The sequence below is a fragment of the Acomys minous genome (genome assembly GCF_964271855.1).
Source record: "Acomys minous genome assembly, chromosome: 6".
NCBI classification, from domain to species: Eukaryota; Metazoa; Chordata; class Mammalia; order Rodentia; family Muridae; genus Acomys; species Acomys minous.
In genome coordinates, this window is record NC_140487.1 from 107,547,371 (window position 1) to 107,570,371 (window position 23,001).

The following is a 23,001-nucleotide window of genomic DNA, read 5'->3' on the forward strand; positions in this document are numbered from 1 at the left end:
CCACCGGAACACTAACACAAGCCTCCGCAGAGCAGAAACACCCGGAGCAAAGGACAAAGGCGGAACACCCGCTCGGCGCGCACCTGCGCGGACACTTCCGGGGGAAGTCCCGACGCCACGGCCGAGCTCGCGAGAAGACGTGCGGCAGCCGTCGCTTCCCAGGCCCCGCCCCGCGCCGGCGCGCCCCCAGAAAAGCTCCACCCCCACCCCGGCCCTGGCCGGGCGGGAAGCGGGCGCGCGCGCTCCCTCCCGTTCCCCCTTCCGGAGGGGGCGGGCCGCGGAGGCGCGCGTTCTCGAGCTGCGTGCTCGCGTACGTCGCCGGGCTTCGGCTGCGTCCGTCCCGCCGCCCGCCCGTTACTGCCGCCGCCGCCGCCGCCGCCGCGCTTTCCCTTCGCCGGCCGCCACCTGAGGGGGGGCCGGGGCCAAACCGCCGCCGGGATGCCAAGGGTGTACATCGGCCGCCTGAGCTACCAGGCCCGGGAGCGCGATGTGGAGCGCTTCTTTAAGGGCTACGGGAAAATCCTGGAGGTGGATCTGAAGAACGGGTGAGGAGGGCGGCGGAGGGGCCCGCCGGGGGGTGGGAGGGGGCTGACAGGGCCGCGGCGGAGGCTGGGAGGCCGCGGGGACGCGAGCGCGGTGCTCGCTGGACGCTAAGCCGCCGCCGGCCTCCTGGGCTCCGCCATGGCGGCGGCGGCGCCTCGGGGGCGCGGGTAGGCCCCGGCACCCACTGCGCCTGCGCGGGCGGGGGTGGTGGCGGGATAATGGGGACGGCGGCCCGGGTTGGACTTGGGGCTCCGGGCCCCGGGGAGGACCGAAGCCTGGTTCGTCTCCGGGGAAGAGGCGGGCCGTTCCTGCTCTGGGGCTGCTGGGAGCAGACTGAGGTTTCCGGCTCCCTTTTCCCTAGCCTGATGCGCCAGAGAATTTCCCGGCGCGTGTGCCGTACTATTTGTGGGGGGGGGGGGCGGGAGACTCTAGTTTGAGTAGTGTGGTGACAGCTTCCAAAGTATTGTCTTGCCCGCTTTCTCTACGAGAGTAAATTAAAGTCCTAGCTTGGGGGAGTCCTTAAAGTTTCCACGTTGTGGTTTCGACTCTCCAACTTACCGGGGAAATGACTGTTGTCTTAGGATTTGTTGAGGAGGTTAGGGGCCACCCTAACTAGGTCTGCGTCGACTACTGATGGCAGGTGGAGACGCATTTCGAAATTGTCTACTTAACAGACCCGCACGGTCTGGGCTTGGAGTCCTAATCTGCTTTGGCGAAACAGGGCTAGCAGAGGCTACCAGGTTCAGGGGAGACGGCTGAGTTGTCAGGCCTGGAGAAGATCCGAGTATCTTTGGTCTTTTGAAAGGCGTTAAGCACTGGAACGGCATTGGAGGCAGAGGCACTAAACCTTGGGTTTGCTGTCTTTTTTGCTTGCTTGTTTTGTTTTGTTTTTGAGACTTGGCGGTTGGTCCAATGAGACCAGTAGTAACTGATAATTGGGAAGGAATCTACCTTAGTATGAGTCAACACGTTCTTAAAACTGTCTGGATTTTTGATTTGATACTTAGAAGAAGCTCCTTGCTGAGAACAAGACTTCGATAAAATGTTTATGAGTACTGGATTCTCATAAAAGATTTAGACAATTTCTCGTTTTGTTTGGTGAACTTACATTGTTTTTTGAGGCACTTACCCTACTTGTGAGAGATTAAACTCTCCCATTTAACCCCCTACTCCCCAAGTAAGTTGACAGAATAGCTTTTGGGAGGGAAAACATGGGGTTTGGAAGCGAGATAAGTCAAATCCTGGGCCCTCGGTTTAAGTTGCTTTGAGCAAGTGACTTAGTTTCTCTGAGCCTGTTTTCTCGTTCACATGGAAAAGGAAGGACAGACAGAGTAAGTGTAAAGCTTTTGCAGTCTGCTGTACTGGAGTCATTAGGAAGCATCTTAGCCCATTAGTGTTCGATAACAGTGTATTTGGTGAGGTGTGTTTCCTCAAGGTGTGGGTGGTAGTTGGGCAAAAGTGATCACTCGAGCAGATGTGTTACCAAGCACCAACAGGAATCCCACGACTGTACCACATGAATTGAAGGAAACAGCTCTATTCCTGACTAATGTATTATGATTGATGTACATTTTGAATCAAAGAGTGCTTTTCTTTTAAAAATTCAGACAAGTAAAATGTGGAGTAGTTTACTAAAATTGATCTTTTTTAGTACTTATTTATTTTTATGTATACAGCCCTCTGCCTGCATGTACACCTGCAGGCCAGAAGAAGGCATCAGATCAAATTATAGATTGAGCAACCATGTGGTTGCTGGGAATTGAACTCAGGACTTTGGAAGAGCAGACTCTTAACCGTCTCTCCAGCCTCCAATTTCTTCTTCTTCTTCTTCTCCTTCTCCTTCTCCTTCTCCTTCTCCTTCTCCTTCTCCTTCTCCTTCTCCTTCCCCTTCCCCTTCCCCTTCCCCTTCCCCTTCCCCTTCCCCTTCCTCTTCCTCTTCCTCTTCTTTTTTTATTATTTTTATTTTACGTGAATTGATAAACTGGAGTTACAGACAGTTGTGAACTGCCATTTGGGTGCTGGGAATTGGACCCAGATCATCTGGAAGAGCAACCAATGAATCCTCTTAACGACTGAGCTATCTCTCTGGCCTGGAATAGATTCTTCTTCAAATGAGCTTTGAAGTGTGGAATTACTAGAGCTTAAAATGAAGAAAGGAAAGTGTCCAGAAAACATGTTGGAATTGGTGAAGAGGTGGTTCAGTAAGGACAACTAAAATATAATCCAGTTTCGATCAAACCTCATGGAAGAATCTAGAAATTTAACACCAAGCCAGAAACAGCTATTAAGAGTTTTATTTACGCAAGGGGTGTGGAGAGATGGCTCCATGATTAGGAGCGTTGGCTGTTCTCCCAGAGTACCTGTGTTCAGTTCTCATCCTCCACATGGCAACTCACAACTTCCACTCTAGTGATACCTGGGAATTTGATACCTTCTCTGGCCTCCTTGAACACTAGGCAGGCATGTGGTGCCCAGATATACATGTTGGCAAAACATCCATCCATACATGCAAATGAATAAGTTTAAAAGAATAACAATAGAAGGTAAATAAAACGATTTAAAAGAAAAAGTTTTGGGGCTGGAGAGATGGCTCAGAGGGTAAGAGCACTGACTGTTCTTCCAAAGGTCCTGAGTTCAATTCCCAGTGACCACATGGTGGCTCACAATCGTCTACAATGAGATCTGGTGCCCTCTTCTGGTGTGCAGGCGTACATGCAGGAAAAACACTGTATACTAAATAAATAAATAAATTTTTTTAAAAATAGAGAAAAAGTTTTAGACGAATTTTAAGTCATGAATAGAATTCAAAGGCTCTAAGGGGAGCAGAACAACTCAGGGGACGCTAAGAGGGCAGACACTCTCCAAGCTTCAACTGCCTCCTTTAGAAATCTGATTCTTGGGGGCTGCAGAGATGGCTCAGGGGTTAAGAGCACTGACTGCTCCTCCAGAGGTCCTGAGTTCAAGTCCCAGCAACCGCATGGTGGCTCACAGCCATCTATACTGGGATCTGATTCTGGCCTGCAGGTGTACATGCAGATAGAGCACTCATAATAAATAAATAATTCAAAAAAAATAGAAATTTGATTCTTAAATTGCCAAGTAATGGATGATGTGCATGAAACCCATCATTGTTGATCAAGGGTGAAGTAAGAACGGAAAGTCATTTCTGAGATTTAAAGACAGGTGTGGCAGACATCTAATTCCATACAGTATGACCTTGACCATTCAGAAATCATTACAGGAAAATGACTTTGGAGAAGAAGACAAGGTGGTAGAGATGCAGGGGAGCCTGAAAGGAAGCAGTAGAACAAAGGGAAATGTGGCTATGGGCGTTGTTCTGGGCGTTAGCCTGGGTGCTGGCAGGCTTCCTTACAGGGAGGTGTCTTTGACTCGCCTGGATTGAAGCTGGAGCAGAACTGCTAGAGCTCACGCCTGTTAAGGGAGCTGTCTTAAGGGCTGGCGGGTGAGTTGTGGGCGAGGTTGCAGATTGGTGAGCTAAGGGTAACATACTTCATACTTGCAGGCTACAAAGTAAATGTCCAGGAAAGGGTTTTACAGCCTCTTTGGGTCTGGGAGGAGGCATGTGTATAAGTAGTTCAATATTTTGTTGCCTGCCGTTTTATAATACCAGGCAACCTGCTTCTGTCTTAGAGAACTTGGAAACAGATGGCTGTTCTGGGGACTACAAGTGTGATGCAAATCTCCCTGGGGCCACATTGACCATTCCTGATTGCCTTAGTGTCATACATTGCTACTTGCCTGATAATCCACCTGTGCCATTGTGGGCAAGAGTGGACCACAGGGAAATCTGGGAGTTTGTCAAGGAGACAAAACTACCAGTACCTTTTTCTGCTCTTTCAGCTTTATGGTAGCTTTTGTTAGCTTTGATTACATGTGGAGTATATAGATTTTCTTTTATTAATAAATCACTTTGTTGTAATGTGTAGAATGTTTTTTGGTTTTGTGTACAAAAATGTCTTTCTTGCTATAAACATCTTGTAGTTTCAGATCTTTTCATTTTTTAGACTTACTTATTATGTACACAGTGCTCTGCATGCATGTACACCTGCAGGCCAGAAGAGGGCATCAGATCTCATTATAGATGGTTGTGAGCCACCATGTGGTTGCTGGGAATTGAACTCAGGACCTCTGGAAGAGCAGTCAGTGCTCTTAACCACTGAGCCATCTCTCTAGCCAGGGTCTTTTAATTTTTTGGGTAAAAGCTACTACATCCTGAGGTGATTTATTTCTTAATAGTTAGAAGAGTTAAATTCCCAAATTATTGAGGTTTAGCCAAGTAAAGTCATATTAAAGCACTCAGGGAAAAGTGAGCTGTAAATGTAAAAAACCAAAATGTATTTGATGTGAAGTGATGTGAAGTAGATGGCTAGAGTTTCAAAAGAAAACTTTAAATTGGTGATTGGTTTTTGTTTTTTGTTTTTTGTTTTTTTAATTTCATGTACCATTGGATAGTTTTTGTCTTTACCTTTGGTTAATATTTTAAGTGATATGGAGCTCTGGGGGTGTGTGTTTTAAAAACTCTTGCAGTAAGTTACTGTGTTTCCCCATTCGTTTGTTTGTTTTTGTTTCTGAGATAGGGTTTCTCTGTGTCATAGCCCTGGCTGTCCTGGAACTCACTCTGTAGACCAGGCTGGCCTTGAACTCACAGAGAGCCACCTGCTTCTGCCTCCCAAGTGCTGAGGTTAAAGGTGTGCACCACCACGCCCAGCTTTTTCCCCATTCTTAACCACTGGCCTTATTTAATGAGAGGCGTCTCTTTCACTCCCAGAAACCTACACAGGCATTTTCTCCATAACTGAAGCCTTCTCAAAAGGAAAGGAGGTCTAGTTACACTAATATATCCCAGGTTATAGACTTCTGGTGAGTTGAGCCACTGCCAAACGGCAGGTAAAATGTGTCTCTGTTCAGTGATGGCACAAGGCTACTCTTTCTCTTAACAAAGTCCCACTACCCCTCTACCATGCATTCATAGGCCATCTGCTAGTCTTAAAAGTAGTGTCCCACTTGAACTTTTGTCTCTCAAGCGTTTGAATCTGCTTAGAAATTTGGTGATTTAATGCTTACCTAACTTTGTTACGGAGTACTTGAACAGCTTTATACATGAATTTAAGGTTTGTTTTTGTTTTTTTAATGTATGGGCCAGGGGATGATGGCACACTCCTATAATCTCAGCATTTGGGAAGCAGAGACAGGCAGATCTCTGTGAGTTTGAGGCCAGCCTGCCTGGTACAGCCAAACTTTGTCTGGAAAAACAAAAAGAAAAGTAAAACAAACAAAAAAGATTCTTTATTTATATTTTACTTTTTCTTCAAAATACAGTATAATTCCCATTTATGACAGTTTCACATGTCTGACTTTTTTCTAACATAAACGGTCCTCCAGAGGTGATCCTGCTTGCATTTGGGGCACATGGTCTGATGTTTTCTCAAATCTACATCTTTCACACATACATACATTTCTATCTTTCATTTAGGTTTTTGGTTTTTTGTTTTGTTTTGTTTTGTTCTTTGAGACAGGGTCTCACTGTAGACCCGGCTAACCTTGAACTCACACATCCACCTGCCTTTCCTGTCTGAGTGGGTGTGTGCTACCATGCCCAGTTATACAAACATACATTTGTCTCTCCTCTCTCCACCCTCCCACCGTTTTTTCAACCATCTCTAGATTATGCGGCATATTATTACCTGTTTGCCTAAAAGCCTGATCTGTCTTTGAGAATGCTCTCTAACTCCAACAACCTGCTTTGTATGATGAGTGCGTTGTACTGTGTTGTGCTAAAGATCCAACCCCAGGCTCCATGCATAGTAGGCAAGTTACTCTACCACTGAGCCACACCTCCATCCAACCTCTGCAGTCTAACTTTATAATGATTATATAGAATTGTAACATAAGTTTTTAAGGTATATAGTTAAGACTAGGTCACAAGATATTTTTATTATTTTTTATTTTCAGTATATTATGCCTATGTAGTACTGGGAAATATTTTTAAAGATTTATTTATTATATATACAGTATTCTGCCTGCATGTGTGACTGCATGCCAGAAGAGGGCACCAGATTTCATTATAAATGGTTGTGAACTACCATGTGGTTGCTGAAAATTGAACTCAGGACCTCTGGAAGAGCAAGCAACCAGTCCTCTTTACCTCTGAGCTAACTCTCTAGCCCTGGAACGTTTTACACCTTTTTAGGATTTGGGCATAAAAATAAATAACACATTTTAATGTTTTTTGTTTTTGGGGGGGGCATCCCTTGATTTCTATACCAATAGGTTTTGGTTTGTTTAATTATGTATACTGGTGTTTTCCCTACATGTATGTCTGCAACATGGGATGTCTGGTGCCAGAAGAGGCTGACAGATCTCCTGGAAATGGTTTTATAGACAGTTACGAGCTACCATGTGGTGCTGGGAACTGAGTGTGGGTCTTCTGGAAAAGCAGCCAGTATTAGTAACTGCTGAGCCATTTCTCCAGGCCCAAATGCTCTTTTTACCTCCCTGTGTTGTTTTCTGAATTTTCTTTCTTCTTTTTAAAATTTATTACATATATAGTATTCTGCTTGCATGCACACCTGCATACCAGAAGAGAGCACCAGATCTCATTAGAGATGGTTGTGAGGTACCATATGGTTGCTGGGGATTGAACTCAGGACCTCTGGAAGAGCAACCAGTACTCTTAACCTCTGAGCCATCTCTCCAGCCCCGTTTTTTGAATTTTCAACTGAACTCTTTTGTACTGTTTTAAGCACTGTGTTGTTTCCATCTAGCCTACCAGAGTTAAGAACTTTACAAAGCAACTTCTGACTTAGAGAATATGTACAGCTTGTGGATAATTCTGACCATGTAAAAACCAGAAAGCAGATGCTAAAGGTCTTGAGGCTTTCTGATGATATATTACGGTATTCATATTATTTAGGGAACTGAGGCAAAACAATTGTGTGTTCAAGGCACATATTGCAGATAGACCCCATTTCTTGTTGCCAGGATTGGTCTCAAACCCACTATGTAGCCAAGGATGACCCTGACCGTCTGATATTCCTGCCTCTCCCCAGTGCTGGGATTCTGGGTGTGGTCCACTTTATCCATTTTATGTAGTGCTGGGATCAAACCCAGAGCTTCATCCATGCTAAGCAAACACTCCAACTGAGGTACATCTCCATGTGTTGTGTGCCGCTTTTTCTGCTTTGTCATGTGTACTTTTTCTTGTTATGTTGAAATTTTCACTGTTGGTTGCCTAAACTCCTTGTCTAGCTGAGTTGTGCTTTGCCTAGCCATTCCTCTAAGTTGTCCCCTAATTCTAGCTGTTAAAAATAACCCTGTATTGAATATCATGTGCATGAAAATCTTTTGCACTGTTGTTAAGATATATTCCATGGAACAAAATTCATTAGTCCCAGTGGAAATGAAAGAAAACTCAAAACTCTTTTTTTTTTTTTAAGCGGGGGTGGGGGTGGGGGGCAGGGTGTCAAGACAGGGTCTCTCTGTGTAGCCTTGGCTGTCCTGGACTTGCTTTGTAGACCAAGCTGGCCTCGAACTCACAGCGATCCACCTGCCTCTGCCTCCCGAGTGCTGGGATTAAAGGCGTGCGCCACCACGCCCGGCCTCACAAAACTCTTAATGTATGATGGCATACACTTTTAATCCTACTGGGCAAAAACAAGCAGATCTCTGAGTTTGAGGACAGCCAGGACCACACAGTGAGACCTTGTCTCAAAAACAAAAAGAGTAGGTCAGTCTGATTCCTCTTTCTGCTCAGACATGTCTGTCCACTGCAAAAACAGAAAGAACATACCAATTACAAGAAACCCAGCAGTGGCTAGGGATGCACACACCATGGCCTTCCACTTGCATTGAGCTGCACGTGGTGCTGCCTGCTAATGCTCTGGGGATTCCTTGAGCCCAGGAGTTGAAGGCCAGTCTGGGCAATATCTCAGAAAGAAAGAAACAGAAGGAGGCAGAGGTGCTACCTCCAAAGAACAACAGAGCTAGCCAGGTGTAGTGGCTTACGCTTGTAATCCCAGCACCTAGGTGGAAGCAGCAAAGTCAGGAATACAACAAAGTCATCTTTAGCTACTTCAGGGAGTTGGAGGACAGCCCAGACTGTGTGAGAACGTGCCTTTTAAAAAAAGAAAAGGAGGAAAGGACAGGACCCTGAATGAAGTAATGTGCGGTCATTGTTTTAGTAGTCATATAACCATTACACTGTTTTATTATGTTACTTCTTTCCCCAAAACATGGGAGATTTAAACTTTCTAAGAAATCAACACTGAAAAATAGGACTATACTTTAAATTATATCTAAATATTTCAAACATAATTACCCTGCCTCAAGTTCTTTCCTCCTGGGTGCTAGACTCTTGGTTTATGTTATAAATAAACATTACATGCAATTATTTGGTCAATTATTTAAAACTCCTTTATTTAGTGTCTTGTTCCTCCTTTTCCCTTTGAGATGACTACACAAATGAGAGAGCTGTGTGAGGTATCTCTTCTTAACACACAGAATGTTGACTGGATAGTGTATGTGGTTTGGGTTCTTGGAGATTTAGCATGCTTCTAGGTAACTGACACAGAAAATTGTATGTTGCATCCTCAGAAGAAAAAAGTGTTCCGCATATCTGAGAGACTATTGGGAATGGTACTTATAAATGTGTGAGCTAACACTGAGCTCTTAAAAACTATAGAAAGTATTAACTGCTTGCATTTGTTATGTTTTGTTTGTTTGTTTGTTTTTTAATCCATTTATGGGGGCTGGGGCATGCTATGGTATGTGTGGAGATCATAGGAAAACTTGCTGAAATCAGTTCTCTCTTTCCACCTTGAGGTTTCCCAGGATTCGACTCAGGTTGTTAGGCATGGCAATGGACACCTTTACCCACTGTCCTATCTCACCAGCTTGGTTTGTGCTAATACAAAAACTGAGGCATGTGATTGACAGGCCAAGATTACAAGATGAGTTTTTGAAAGCTCTGAAAACTGCTATAGCATTGCCAAGACTGTCAGGCTCCTCCCCTGTTGCTCCTTTCCTGCCTGCAGGGGAGATCCAGGTTCCCTGGCCTGTTTGCCCTGAAGTTTTTGTAGAGGCTTCCAATAAACTGATGAACCTACAGTGGGATAGGTTGTACTTTTTATAATGTTGGCCTTGGATGGGGATGTGGTTAGCCCTCCCGAGGCTGTCACAGCCACCTGAAGTAGGGCATGTGCCATGTTTCATTGTTTGGCTGTCCCTGCAGCCTCTGCTCTTAGAAAAATCTTTCAAGTGAAGGGCCAGATAGTGTTCTGCATTTATATAGCCATATTTTAAGGCAAAGCCCTGGATAGCTTTTCTGGGTTGAGGTGAAAGTCCCAGGCTAGGGGTAAATAGCCAACTAAAGACATGCCAGCTAATGCCAGAAGAGACTCCAAGACCTAGAGAGAGGAGCACTGAGGGAGCTTAGAAAGCAGCCTGGCCAGGTGGTCCAGACTCCGGGCATGGATCATGTGGTGCAGTGAAGCAGTAGATCTAAAAGAACTTGACAGTTTTGTAAAAATAATGAAGTGTGCAGATGGGGGAAACATGCCTCCGAGACAGCATGGTGTTGGCATCTTGAACAAAACTGAAATGAGAAGGAATAGACTGCAACCCGGGGCAGTTAAGAGCAACGTGTAAACAGCCGAGATGGTCCCAGAGGCTCAGCACCTGACAGCCCTGCTCCCTGCTGAGGGGTGAAACGGCTTTGTCTGGCTTCAGTGTGGATTTGGTAGCACTGTTCATTAAGTATATCCTTGTTTTTGGTGAGTGGGCGTAATGGACATGGTGATGCATACTATTTTGTGTCCCCAGAGATGTGTTCTGAATTGGTAGTGATGAGTTCTGTGTAAACTTGTTTTTAGTCTATGGTTTGAGCTTCATGAGACTTTTAAGTGTCAGAAAATTGAAAGAGACACAGGTGTTATTGTGGGCCCCATACACCTCAAACTCTATTAAGGAAAAGCAAATAACTAGTTATGACAGGGAGATTATGGTTAGTATAGTTTGATCCTCAAACTAAATGGTTTGTGTTGTTTTCCAGGTGTCCTGTGTCTTAGGCTAAGAATATGGTAAGGGCCCAGCGAAGCAGCCTAGCAGACTTAGCTCTGTAACAATGTGGTTCCAAGGCCTGGCCTGGCCTTGGACTTCTGTAATCCTGGTACTCCAGAGGCAGAGGCAAGTGAATCTGTGTTCAAGGACAGCCTGATCTGCAGAGTGAGTTCAGGACAGCCAGGGCTGACCAGTCCTAGGGCCTTGCACCACTGAGCCACACTACTGTGAGCCTGCTGACTTTGTTTGTTTGTTTGTAAAGTTTAGGATTACGGAAACCACTTGGTAGATAGGTTGTCTGAACAATTACAAAGTAATACTTTTTAAAATCTACTTATTCTGGAGTACGTTTTTAATTTTTATAATGATTGTTGACTCAGTGGTACATTATGTGCCTAGCAGGCCCAGTCTCCAGCTAAAAATCAAAACAAACCCGGAGATTTGAATTTAGTTATTTTTCATTAGATTTTTATTTTCACCAAATGATTTGCTTCATGTTAGTCATTTTTCATTGCTGTGACTGAAGAACTGAGCAAATGAACTTACGAGAATAAAGACTTGTTTTGGTTTACCATTTTAGATGGTTGGTCCATGTTCCTCTGCTTTCTTTGTTAAGGAGAATGTCTTGTCAGCTGGGACTGGTGGTGGTGGAGACCGCTCACCTTGTGATGAGAAATAAGAAAGGGCCTGTATACCCCCCAAATACACACTCAGGACTTATGTCCTCCAACTATGCCATACCCACAAAAGTTCCCACTGCTTCCTAATAATTCCCATCAAAATATGAGCTCATTGATAGATTAATCCATTGATGAGATCAGAGCCCTTGAACTTTTGAAAACTTTATAGTTATTTTTGTTTTTACTAGTGGCTTAGTAGAAAATAAGTATTTACAACTTAGTAGTATTCATACACACCAGTTCCAGGATTGGCGTGTCTGCCTTTACTATGCTTGTAGCTGTGATCAGCATCTGGGCATTTGTCTTTTTTTTTTTTTATGCCTGTACTCCTGGAACCCTTGTTTTCCAGGCTCTCCTGTTAAGGACTGCTTTTCGTTGGCTCTGGGAAATGACAGATTCTGATGAGGTGTAGGGCTCTGGGTTAGGATCTGAGTTTGAAGAAGCTCAGAATCTTGAATAGCTTTGGCCGGAGACCCAGCAGCTGCAGCAGCTCCAAGTCTTAATTCTCTGTTTTGTTGGAGATGGCAGTAGACCTCAGAGTAGGGAAAACTGAGTAAAGCAAAGTGTGCTTCCTATAACGCTCAACACATAGCAAGACAGAGAAGCAGAAGTTGGTTATTATTACAAAGGAATTTGAAGGGAAAGTCATAATGGGGTCGAGGAGCTTGGAATTAATCAAAATTAAATCAGGTCTTAGATGTGTATCATCCATGGCTACTGAAGTCTTTATATTTGGAAGTCTGTAAACCTAGTATTTGACTTCTGGCCCATTTTTTCCTCCTAATATTCATGTATAAACACAAATATTTTGGTCCCAATCACCATTCATTACAAAACTAATTAAATGTATCCTTAAGTATATCATTGGTGATCACTGACATCACTACAACTAGGTCCAAGTATCTCTATCCTGATCTAATTTTTGCTGAGCCTTAGAAGCAAAGACAGACTTCAGGGGTTGATGCGGGACCTCCAGAATGGAGATTGCACAGAATAATCTTATTTTTCCTCTATTCTTCTAGTCTGTTATGTTCTGAACCCACACATGTTTTCGGAAGGACCAGATGGCTGACACTGGCTAATGGGAACCAAAAGACAAGAGTGAAAGTAACCTGGTTGTCTCATGCCCCGGCTTAGAGTGCTTCACCCCACTCTGAGACCAATGTCCTTTTTCTCTGGAGACTTCACCCTGCTGTATCAAAAACTACTACCACCTGGCTTATCTGAGGTTAGATTATGGTTAATTCAAGCAGCAGTGCTTACTAAATAGAAAAGATTCTATTCGGGACTGTTGGGAGAACAGGAGAAGCCATCTGCCTTTCAAAGGCTGTGGGATCTGTGGCTTAAAGCTGAGATTCAAGAGTCGTGAGCTGGGTTCACCTCTAGCTCCTCCACGTAGAAGCTCCCTGACTGTGAACAAGCTGCCTGGCCTCTCCAAGCCTTAGTTACCACATTGTGAGTAAAAATAATAATTTGCTCTTTGTATTCAGTATGAGTAACAAATGAAATATTACACATAATAAAAATAGTTCTTTACTATGAGCCAAATACTGTGCTAAATATCCAACAGGTACTAGCCTTTGTTATGTGAGAGCCCTCATAATTAAGTAGCAAGATAAGCACAACAAAAGAAACAAGGCTTGAAAAGAAAAGCATTGCCTTGTAAGACATAAAACTGATGGAAGTGCTAGAGAAATGGCTGTCTGGATGAGCATCACTCAGCAAGGTGCTGAGGCTTCCTGGAGGAGGTGCTTCTCAGCCCTAGGAAGCCAGAAGAATTCAGCTTGTGTAGTCAAGGCCTTTAGAAGGACATAAAGACATTAGGAGGCACAGACTTTTAAGCAACAGTGATTTAGCTGCTGGCTTTCCTCACTACAGTACAAGGACAAGTTGCCTGAGTGAAAATAGCTATCATCAGAATACGATCAGACAGAAACAGTCCCAAGGACCCAGAACAACGAGAAAATTCTTGAACTTGACAATAGATGCAGTGGTTAACCAGAGGAGAGTAGTCAGAAATGATTGCAAGGTTGCTGGGAGTGAATCAGGTGATCAGGGGCTCTGGAAGAGAGGAATCATGAGGTAGGTTTTCTTCTTTGAAGGTGGGGAAAGATCAAGTGCAGACTGAGCTGTGGCCAACCGTTTGCAGACCAGGAATCCACACTAGCTCTAATCAGAGAGCTCTCTTGGTGTGCGGGAACTGCCAGTTTGCCGACGTGAAAGAGCCCCAGGCTGGGTAATGGTGAGCCCTGAAGTCGCACCCCAGCTCTGCCACTGAGTGAGCACGGGTAAGTCTTCCACCTTCTCTGGGTGGCCTTGATGGCCCTCCCTCCTCTGAGACTAAAGAAAGGGAGGGCAGAAAGCCAAGAGCAGCCTCCTTCCTGTCTCAGAATAGGAAAGGGTCTCAGGAACCTGCTCCTGGAGCAGCAGCTTGCCACCGTGGGTTGTAAACTCCCTCAGTCAGCTCGCATCCATGACCACTGATGCTAAGCAGTGAATGTGCTGTGAGGGCCTGGCTGCTGGGTCCCTAGAATGCCGCAGGCCTGTGGAATCAGGCCAGTTACGCTGTTCTCATTCACAAGCTTCTCCAAGTTGGCCTCACCTGAGCACGAGAGTTGGCTGTAGAACTGTTTATGTTCTACAGGTTTCTGTGCACTTGATGCAGCTAGCAAGAGTTACTCTTTACTATCCTATCATTGTGCCCTTTTCACCTCTTAAGACCCAAGTTGGTTGAAGCCTAGGATCTACTGAGTGCTTTGAAAGCTGTTTGATTCCTGTTCACTGAATACCATTTCTTTCAGGGCAGATTTAAGGGCTCTGCCCTCAAAATACAGTGCTACTGGCTCTAGATTGAGGGTTCAAGCCACCCCGTGGGTTTACTTCAACAGATGAAAATTTTTCCTTGGCTACAGCAACATCCCTAATCCTGACCAGCCATGGAGAGGTTCGGTTCTTACAAGAAAAATGAGTGAATGTGGGAATGGCTCACCACATTGGGAAAGCAAAACTCACATCCTGCTGATGGTTGGCTGAGGACTGTCATGTCCACATACAAAGAAAAGCATGTGGCACAGTTTTAGGACAAAGGTGAGCAGAGATCCACTGTGGAAACGGGCACATTTCCCTTATTGAGAGACCGCCAGAGGCATGCTCCTCGGTGAGCAGTGTTGGTGGGTGTCTGCAGTTACGCATGGAGGCTTGCTTTCCCTGCTCCTTGTATCCACTCCCCGGCAGCACCCTCCAGTCATCCCTGCTCCATTAGCCCATTTCCAGGCCAGTCATGCTTAGCATTTCTCCCCTGGGCCTGTGCTCAGTCTCCTTGATGAGTGGGGCTGTGCAGAAGACAGACAGCCCTAAACCATTGTGAAGAGGGTGAATTAAGTGACATCCTCTTCATTAGGACATAAAGAAAAAGGCACTTCTGTGGTGTTCGGGACCTCTGGTATTGACAAGTACTGGGATCAGAGAAAGCCTGTTTGGCAGCAGTGTGAACTTGGGTGGTAACTCCTGCAAGAAATGTGATTAGCCTTTCTAAATGAACATGCTAAGGGACCTTGGACTGAAAACATGTCATTCCAGGTGTACTTTTTCAGTTTGACAAATAACCTGAGTGAGACATAAGCTGTGCATGAGGAAGTCTAGAGCACTGCACAGGGGTGAGAATGGACCAAGGACCTGAACATCCATGGGTGCAACATGGCTTTGCTTTATGCTGTCCAGGTACCCACTTGACTTGTTTCAAAGTTGTAAAGCTCACTTTTTAAAGGAGAAAATGATACCAGCTCTCCCTTCTCCCCTCATCCTTTTGACTGCATTTGTCAGGATATGCCAGGACCAGAGGAAAACACTTTGGCAAGAGACAATAGAAGAAACCTTGAAGAAAGAGGTTTTTTGTTTGCTTGTTTAATTGAAGTGTTGTGTGTGAGTGCTTACACGTAGCATACGGGACGGCATGAAATGCTTCCTCCCTTGAAGGTGAGGGTTTATTCGTCTCTGCTAGATAGAGCCTGCGCTTGTTCCTTGCCCCCAATTCCTCACATTCATCATTCCCGTTCTAGAATCTCCTAACGACACTCTTTCTGCAGCAACAGGGGATTTATAGTTAGAATTGGAGAAATTGTATCTGCCCAAGCTACGATTTATGAGCCTTACAGTCCACCAGGCGCTGTGTCATGTGATAAAGTCACATGCATGTCTCAGATCCCTCCCTACCTGAACAGAAGGATTTCAAAGAGCTTTGTTTGTTTGGTTTTTGAGAATAGGCCACTTTGTAATTAGCTGTAAATTACAAAGGGGATAGTGTTCAAGTTAATATTTAAAATGTGAAACACAACTATTAGCCGTCCAGTGATGGAGTACCACTTTTGTCCCAGCACCTGGGAGACAGAGGCAGGCAGATCTCTTGAGTTCTAGGACAGCCTGATCTACAGAGTGGAGCCAGGACTACACAGCGAAACCCTGGGGTGGCGTGGGGGAGCCATTTATTAAAGAAGAGGGGTGCAGATTGGTTTTTAAGAATTACCGGTATCTGCGAGAAAGATTTGTTTTTTGAAGACATGAAACTTCAGCTAAAGGACTGCTAAGATGTTTAAAACTAATTTGGGGCCCATAGTTTTAAAAGATATCTTAGTAAAACGTTAAAGTTATCCCTGACGTCTGGTGCTGTTCTCTCTTGGTCTAGACTATGCCACTTTTGAAACTTTTAACTCCTTACGTCAAAAGTTTGACTCAAGTCAATGGAGTGCAGATTTTAACGTTTATCATACTCTTATGTTGGGACAAACCTTGGTTGTATGTATTATGCACCCTTATTTGACAATTACACACACACACACACACACACACACACACACACACACACACACACACACACACACCAGTAAATATACTGTTGGGTTCTTTCCTAACAGAACTGAGCCTACAGCCAGGACAGGGCTCTGCACACTGGCCCTGCCTACCTTCTAATGAGAGTTCTTTAATTTTTGTACCTTAGTTTCTCATTTGTGAAACAGGGTTACTGGTGCCTGGCTCCTGAGTGCTATGAATATTAAATAAAGTCACATTGTTAATACTAGGTGACATTTTATCCCTGTTACCCAGGCTGCTGCCTATTCATAGCTGGTTCACTGGACCTGCTTGCAGAAAACAAAGCTGAGTCTGACCTAGTGTCTGTTCTATCCAGAACAGGACTCCCCCCACCATTTCTGCTTTTCTCTAAGGTATTTTTGTGATTTCAACTCTGTTCATGCCATTGGCAGAGAGAAATGATAATATGATCCCTGATTTCATCTTTAATCTGAACTTTGTCATTAAAATACTCCATAGATTTTTAAGCACTTCACAGAGGAGTCACCAGAGTTTTCCTGTGAAATAAATTGGACCTGAAGTCAACTATTTGACTTAGTCAAATAATGCCTACTAAGTGACCCCCTGTGGCGTTTCTAGAGGTAATCTATTAGGAAAGATTACAGGGGCCATTTCCCTCTGGCATCACAAATTGCTTCGTCTTGCTTTAGCCTCAGCTGTAGAGACTGGTCTGCCTGAACATTGATTTATGTTTCAGTGACTGTGCCTCCCCTGAATAGGCTGTCATGGCTTTCCCTGAAGGTCACATGAGCTGTACATGTAAGCCATAGAACAGGGTGATCTCTGATGAGAGCTGCACCCATGAAGTCTAAGCTGAAGTCTCATGAGCCCACTGCAGCTGGGTTTCCTGCCTCAGTTGCCCTGAGGAGCTTAGGGTCTTGGGTTTTGTGGTTCCTTGATTTGTAGTCATAAACCTTAACTGTTTGGAGAAATGTTTTTTTCTTGTAATTTATCTGTTCAGTGTTTAGGAGTTGGTGCTGAGCCAATGGGTACCACTTAGAGAAAGCCATCTCATCAGGTCCATGGCAAGTGTTCTTCTTGCCCGTCCTTCTGCTTGGTATCTGCTTCTCACCTGGTGCAGGGCAGCAATGCCGTGAGCAGAGCCGATCCAGGGCGGGTCTGCACAGTTACAGAAAGGACCATACTTTGTTCTTCTGGGTATTTTATGATCTCTCTCTCTCTCTCTCTCTAAATGGATCTAAACAAAGCCAAAGTAAAGTAATGTTGGGTTTGTTTTGTTTTTTTAAAATCTGCTTTTAGAAGACTACCTTGCCAGATCTGGTGGCACATGCCTTTAATCTCAGCACTGGAGGCAGGTGGATCTCTATGAGTTCAAGGCCAGCCAGGGCTATATAATGAGACCTTGTCTCAAAAAAACAAATTATATGGGCCAGGCGTGGTGGCGCACGCCTTTAATCCCAGCACTCGGGAGGCAGAGGGAGGTGGATCGCTGTGAGTTCGAGGCCAGCCTGGTCTACAAAGTGAGTCCAGGACAGCCAAGGCTACACAGAGAAACCCTGTCTCGAAAAACCAAACAAAAAACAAAACCAAATTATCTCTGTTAAATGATCACCTCCCTGGTGACTCATTTTTATCTAGGAACAGATAAAACCTAGTATCCATTAAGGTTTTTTAGTGAATGAGGCAGTTTTGAACGTAGTGAATGGTTAGGAGGACTTTATTTTATTTGTCTTGACAAATGCAACAGCATGTTGCTCAAGACCATTCTTACTAAGCTGCTCCTAATTCCAGCCTGTGGAAGCCTGGTTTAAAAACTCCACAGAGAGGCAGGCTGAGCTCTGTGAGTTTGAGGCCAGCCTGGTCTACAAAGTGAGTCCAGGACAGCCAAGGCTGTATAAAGAAACCCTGTCTTGGGGGAGGTGCAGGGAGACTCCACAGAGCTACATGAGAGCAGTTATTCTGAAAATACTTCTGTTAAAGTAACTAGGTGTGTCTTTTGTTTTTAATGGCAAGTCAGTGCATCTTAAAGGTTGAATGCCACTCATACATTTCAGCATTAAAAAACCCACACACACTAAATGGGGGGGGGGGGGCACCAAGATAGCTTAGTAGGAAAAGGCACTTTCTGCCAAGGCTGCCCATCTGAGTTCAGTCCTTGACCCACATGGTGGAAGACGAGAACCAACTCCTCTGAGTTTCACCTGATAAAACACACACACACATTATATACATGTATGTGTGTGTGAATATGACTTAAAATTTAACTCACCAAAGATTGACCTGGACCATGTCACCTTGTAACCTCAACCATTGTCACCTAGAGAGATTTGTTTGGAAAGAACTCTTTAGTAAAGATAAATTTCGCAATTCTGAAATCCCACTTGACAAGAAACTAAATTGGGTAGGCATAATGGTGCAAACACACCCGTAATGTCACACTCGGGGCTTGGTGAGGAAAGAAGATGGGAGGTTCAAGGCCAGCCAGGGCTCCATAGTGAACTCTGCCTAACCACCACCCCACCCCAACCACAGAAACAACCCCCTGAGGTGGTGTTGCTGTTGTTGTTGTCCCTGGCAAGTGTTACAGCCTGTGTCCAGTGTCAGTGTGTTTAAGCACAGAAGAACACCATTTATTTGCCTGTGCACAAGCTTGTAAGAGTCTAAAGAATTGGCTTGTAACTCCCTTGTGATGATGTGGCAGGATCCGAAGGATGATTCTGGCTTTAAAATACAGACAGCGCTCACAAAGCAGGCCTTTCAGAGATCAAACTAAATCTTCATTCAGGGAAGTTTAACCTTGCTTCCAGATTCTGCACTTTGCTTTACAAACTAGTCTGTAATAGGCATTAAAAGGATTTGGGGTTGGGGAGAGTTTCCCCCGCATGTATTAAACCACCGTATCTGCTCCAAAGTTCTGGGAATACGATAGAAGCTTGTACAGCCAGATGTAGATCACTCCAGCCTATTCAGACACCATGGAAATGAACTTGAAATCCCTCAGGGAAGCCAGTAGCTCCAGATGTTTGGGCTTTTTTGGTTTTTTTGTTTTTTTGTTTTTTAGTAATTTCTAGAAAAGTCAATTCATTTGTAACTAATCTGTTTAGGTAGGAAAACAGGAACTTTGAAAGAAAAGATCTTTTGACAAAAGAAACTTAAGATGCTGTGACTTACCTGCTTTACTTTGAACATGACTGACCAGTTAAGACAGTGCATCAATGGAGGCCCAGCAGCACCTAGGTACCACTTGTAAAACTGCAAGAGGGTGAGTTCATGTGGTCTTTGAAAAGTCACAGATTGATCCCATGAAGATCAGAGTTCTGATTCCTTAAACCAAGCAGCCCTTGGAATTGCTGCGGCTTCCTGCTAGATGTTACACAGCCTTCCGACTCTTGCATTTGCCTGTTGGCACAAAGCAAGGTGGTTTGGGCTGCAGAAAAGAGAAAGCTGGCCCTTAGTTTGCAACCCCAGCCTGTGCTAAGCATGAACTCCGTTGATGTCTGACATGTTCATGAAGCTAGGTGCCATGGTGCCAACCAGGTTTGTTTGCTCTCTCGTAGGTATGGTTTTGTGGAGTTTGATGATCTGCGAGACGCAGATGATGCTGTTTATGAACTGAACGGCAAAGACCTCTGTGGTGAGCGAGTCATTGTTGAGCATGCCCGCGGCCCACGTCGGGATGGCAGCTACGGTTCTGGACGCAGTAAGCATTTGAAGGACACACTTGTATCAGTAACATGCCTTTGTTATAGTATTTTAGTGTTTTATTTAAAGGTACTTATATTTAAGCTGTTTCTGTAAGATTATATCATATAAAATACAGAATTGCAAATCTTAATACTCAATGCATGAATTTGTTTTAATACTTTATAATGTTTAATGGTTTCTTTTGTTTTCCTCTGTAATACAATTTGGCATGTATTTTATTTAACAAAGACCTCAATTTCATTTTTAATTAAAAGAATTCTTTGAGGCTAAGATGACCGCCTGCTCCCTTTGCTGCCCTTGGTTACCTTTCCACGGGTGGCCCTGGGCTGACGGAAGCCATGCAGTGGCCACAGTCACACTCAGTTAGACCGGAGGAGATCAACTGAAATGGGTGCCTGTATTTTTTTCATATAAAATATTCACAAATGTTTAAAGTATCCATGGTAATAATAGTTACTGATTTGATAGTTTGCTTTTCTGCTAGGCTCAGTGGTGCACACCTGTAATCCCAGCACTTGGGGAGGCAGAGGCAGGCAGATCTCTTAAGTTTGAGGACAGCCGAAGAAACTCCATCTCAAAAAAAAAAAGAAAGAAAAAAAAAATTTTTTTTTTTTTTGCTTTTTCTAAATGGTTATTTTGTAATTTGTTCGTGCTAATTTATTTATTTACTTTGGTTTTCACATTTTTATTGAAGGTCAGCAGGGAAGGAGCCTCTTCCATCAGCAGGAGTAGGAGTATTCACGGGTTCTTCCGCCATTCCAAGCTGGGGGCGGGGGTGGCTGGTCACATCAGGCAGGTTCCCGTCACCTCCCACGGGCACTGGGGAGTTGTAGGGTGTGACCTGGTTTATCATTTCTGCATACTTGGTGTAGGGCCTGACCATGGACATAATTACAGCAAGGCCCCAGACACAGAAGGACAACACCAGCACCGGCTCCTTGCCCAGACATTCTTAAGGAAGGCAGAGATTCTTCTGGCCGTCTTGGTCTTGGTGGCTGAACATGCAAACTTAAAATAGAAATAGGTGAATGTATATGCCTGTAACTTACTGAATTTTCATATTTAAACTCTAGAATTAAAGTGAGACTATAGATGAAATATACATGCTACTGTTTGCAGAGAGGGGTTGAGTTACATGTTTTAAGAGTGTGTTGTGTCATCATCTCTAAATACATTATATAATCTTGTCTATTTGAAATTTCTAAAGGTGGATATGGTTATCGAAGAAGTGGTCGAGATAAATATGGCCCTCCTACTCGCACAGAGTACAGGCTTATTGTGGAGAATTTGTCAAGTCGGTGCAGCTGGCAAGACCTAAAGGTTTGGGCCTCGTTAACTTTTTCAGCTAAGGTTGGGCATGGGTAAGAGTAGGAAGCAAGTGTATTTATGCGGGCCCAGGCATTCATAGTGTAATGAACTACATACTTGCAAACCACCAGAGCATTGGGCACTTCTCCAGGTAAAGGTCCTATAGGAGTGCAGAAGACGTCAAAAATTCACTCATACTTTGCATATGGAGGCCAGCTGCTCCAAGGAATCATTTTGTATTACATGAAAATTTTCCACTGCAGAGAGTGTTCTAGAGAGATAATGGGGTGGAGCTCCATAGAAAAAGCTAAAACCACCCATGTTTCTATAAACCCAGGCTGTAATATTCCAAACTTTCAGCTTCCAGTGTGCAACCACACAATAAAGGCTGTCTAGCCTGTGTTTTTTTTTTTTAAATTCTAAAGATTTATTTATTATGTATACAGTGTTCTGCCTTCATGTGTACCCGCCCACCAGAAGAGTGCCCCAGATCTCATTACAGATGGTTGTGAGCCACCGTGTGGTTGCTGGGAATTGAACTCAAGACCTCTGGAAGAGCAGTCTTAACTGCTCTTAACCTCTGAGCCGTCTCTCCAGCCCCCCACAGCCTGTGTTCTTTTGTAAGATTGTTTCTCAGGTATGGTGGTGTGCATAGATAAACAGTTGAGATGGGAAGATCATGAATTTGAGGCCAGCTAGGGCTACATGGTGAGTTCCAGAGGTGAAACCTTAGCTCAGAAAGGGAGTGGGAGTTGTGCCATCTTCCAAGAAACATTTATTATAGGCTGGGCAGGACAGCGTTTGGGAGGCAGAGGCAAGCAGAGCTCTAGAAGTTGGAGGCCAGCCTGACCTACGTAGTGAGTTTCGGACCAGCCGTGACTACATGATGAGACCTTGCTCAAAAAAGGAAAGGGAATGAAAATTTATTCTGAATTTTGAGTCAAAAATTCCAAGCTTGGGCGTGGGGGGCGGGCACTGCGGGGAGTGGCGAGGTGGCTCAAAAGAGCTCTTCCAAAAGATCCAGGCTCAATTCCCAGCACCCACATGCTGCTCACAGCCATCTGTAACTCCAGTTCCCTAGTATCCAAGGCCCCCTACTGGCCTCTGCTGGCACCACACGCATATGGTGCACAGGCATACATGGAGGCAAAACATTCATACACATACAAAAATTAATTAAAAAAAAACACGACTAACTTTCTGGCATGTGGCTGCATGGAGTATTCAAAGGCGTGTTTTCTTTGGTTGTGTTAGCAAAGTCCTTAGTTGGCGTTGTGCTTCTGTACCTTGGCAGGTTTACTCTTTGGAAAATGAGGATGATAGATATTAAAGACTTGGTTTCTCATTAAAGATTTGGTTTCTCAAGCCAGATGTGGTGGCACACACCTTTAATTCCAGCACTTGGGAGGCAGAGCCAGGCAGATCTCTATAATTTCAAAACTAGCCTGGTCTACAGAGTTAGTTCCAGGACAGCCAAGACTACACACAGAGAAACCCTGTCTCAAAAAAACAAAACAAAAAAAGATTGGGGTTCTCTACCTCCCACCAGTTTTAATATAATTTTAACATAATTTCTTTTTACGCTAGAAATTGAACTTTGTACATACTGAGCAAGTGATATACCACTGAAATACCTACCCAGCCCTCTTTGTGCAGGGTGGGGAGAATGTTGAGACAGAGTCTATGTAGACCAGGCTGGCCTTGAACTCATTAGAGATCCTTGCCCCTACCTGCTGGGTGCTGGAATGAAAGAGGCAACTCTGGTTTTTTCGTTTTTCTTTTTCTTTTTTTCTTTAAGATTTATTATGTACACAGTGCTCTGCCTGCATGTACACCTACAGGCCAGAAGAAGGTGTCAGAT

General features: G+C 44.4%; 1 protein-coding gene across 6 annotated transcripts in view; it reads left to right on the forward strand.

Annotated features, from left to right (window-relative positions):
* Positions 1-224: 224 nt before the first annotated feature.
* SRSF4 (serine and arginine rich splicing factor 4) overlaps positions 225-23,001 on the forward strand; it is a 28,379-nt gene continuing 5,602 nt past the window's right edge. Inside the window, exons 1-7 of one of the 6 annotated variants that reach the window (XM_084787508.1) lie at positions 12,450-13,588; positions 14,213-14,387; positions 14,880-15,020; positions 15,123-15,275; positions 19,232-19,389; positions 19,685-19,827; positions 21,040-21,152. In XM_084787508.1, the coding sequence (XP_084643634.1) occupies positions 19,343-19,389; positions 19,685-19,827; positions 21,040-21,152 (303 nt within the window). In that variant the 5' untranslated portion in view covers positions 12,450-13,588; positions 14,213-14,387; positions 14,880-15,020; positions 15,123-15,275; positions 19,232-19,342. Of the gene's footprint in view, positions 546-12,449; positions 13,589-14,212; positions 14,388-14,879; positions 15,276-17,683; positions 19,390-19,684; positions 19,828-21,039; positions 21,153-23,001 lie in introns of those variants that run through there. The other 5 variants (XM_084787507.1, XM_084787509.1, XM_084787510.1 and 2 more) reach the window with 5 other exon arrangements.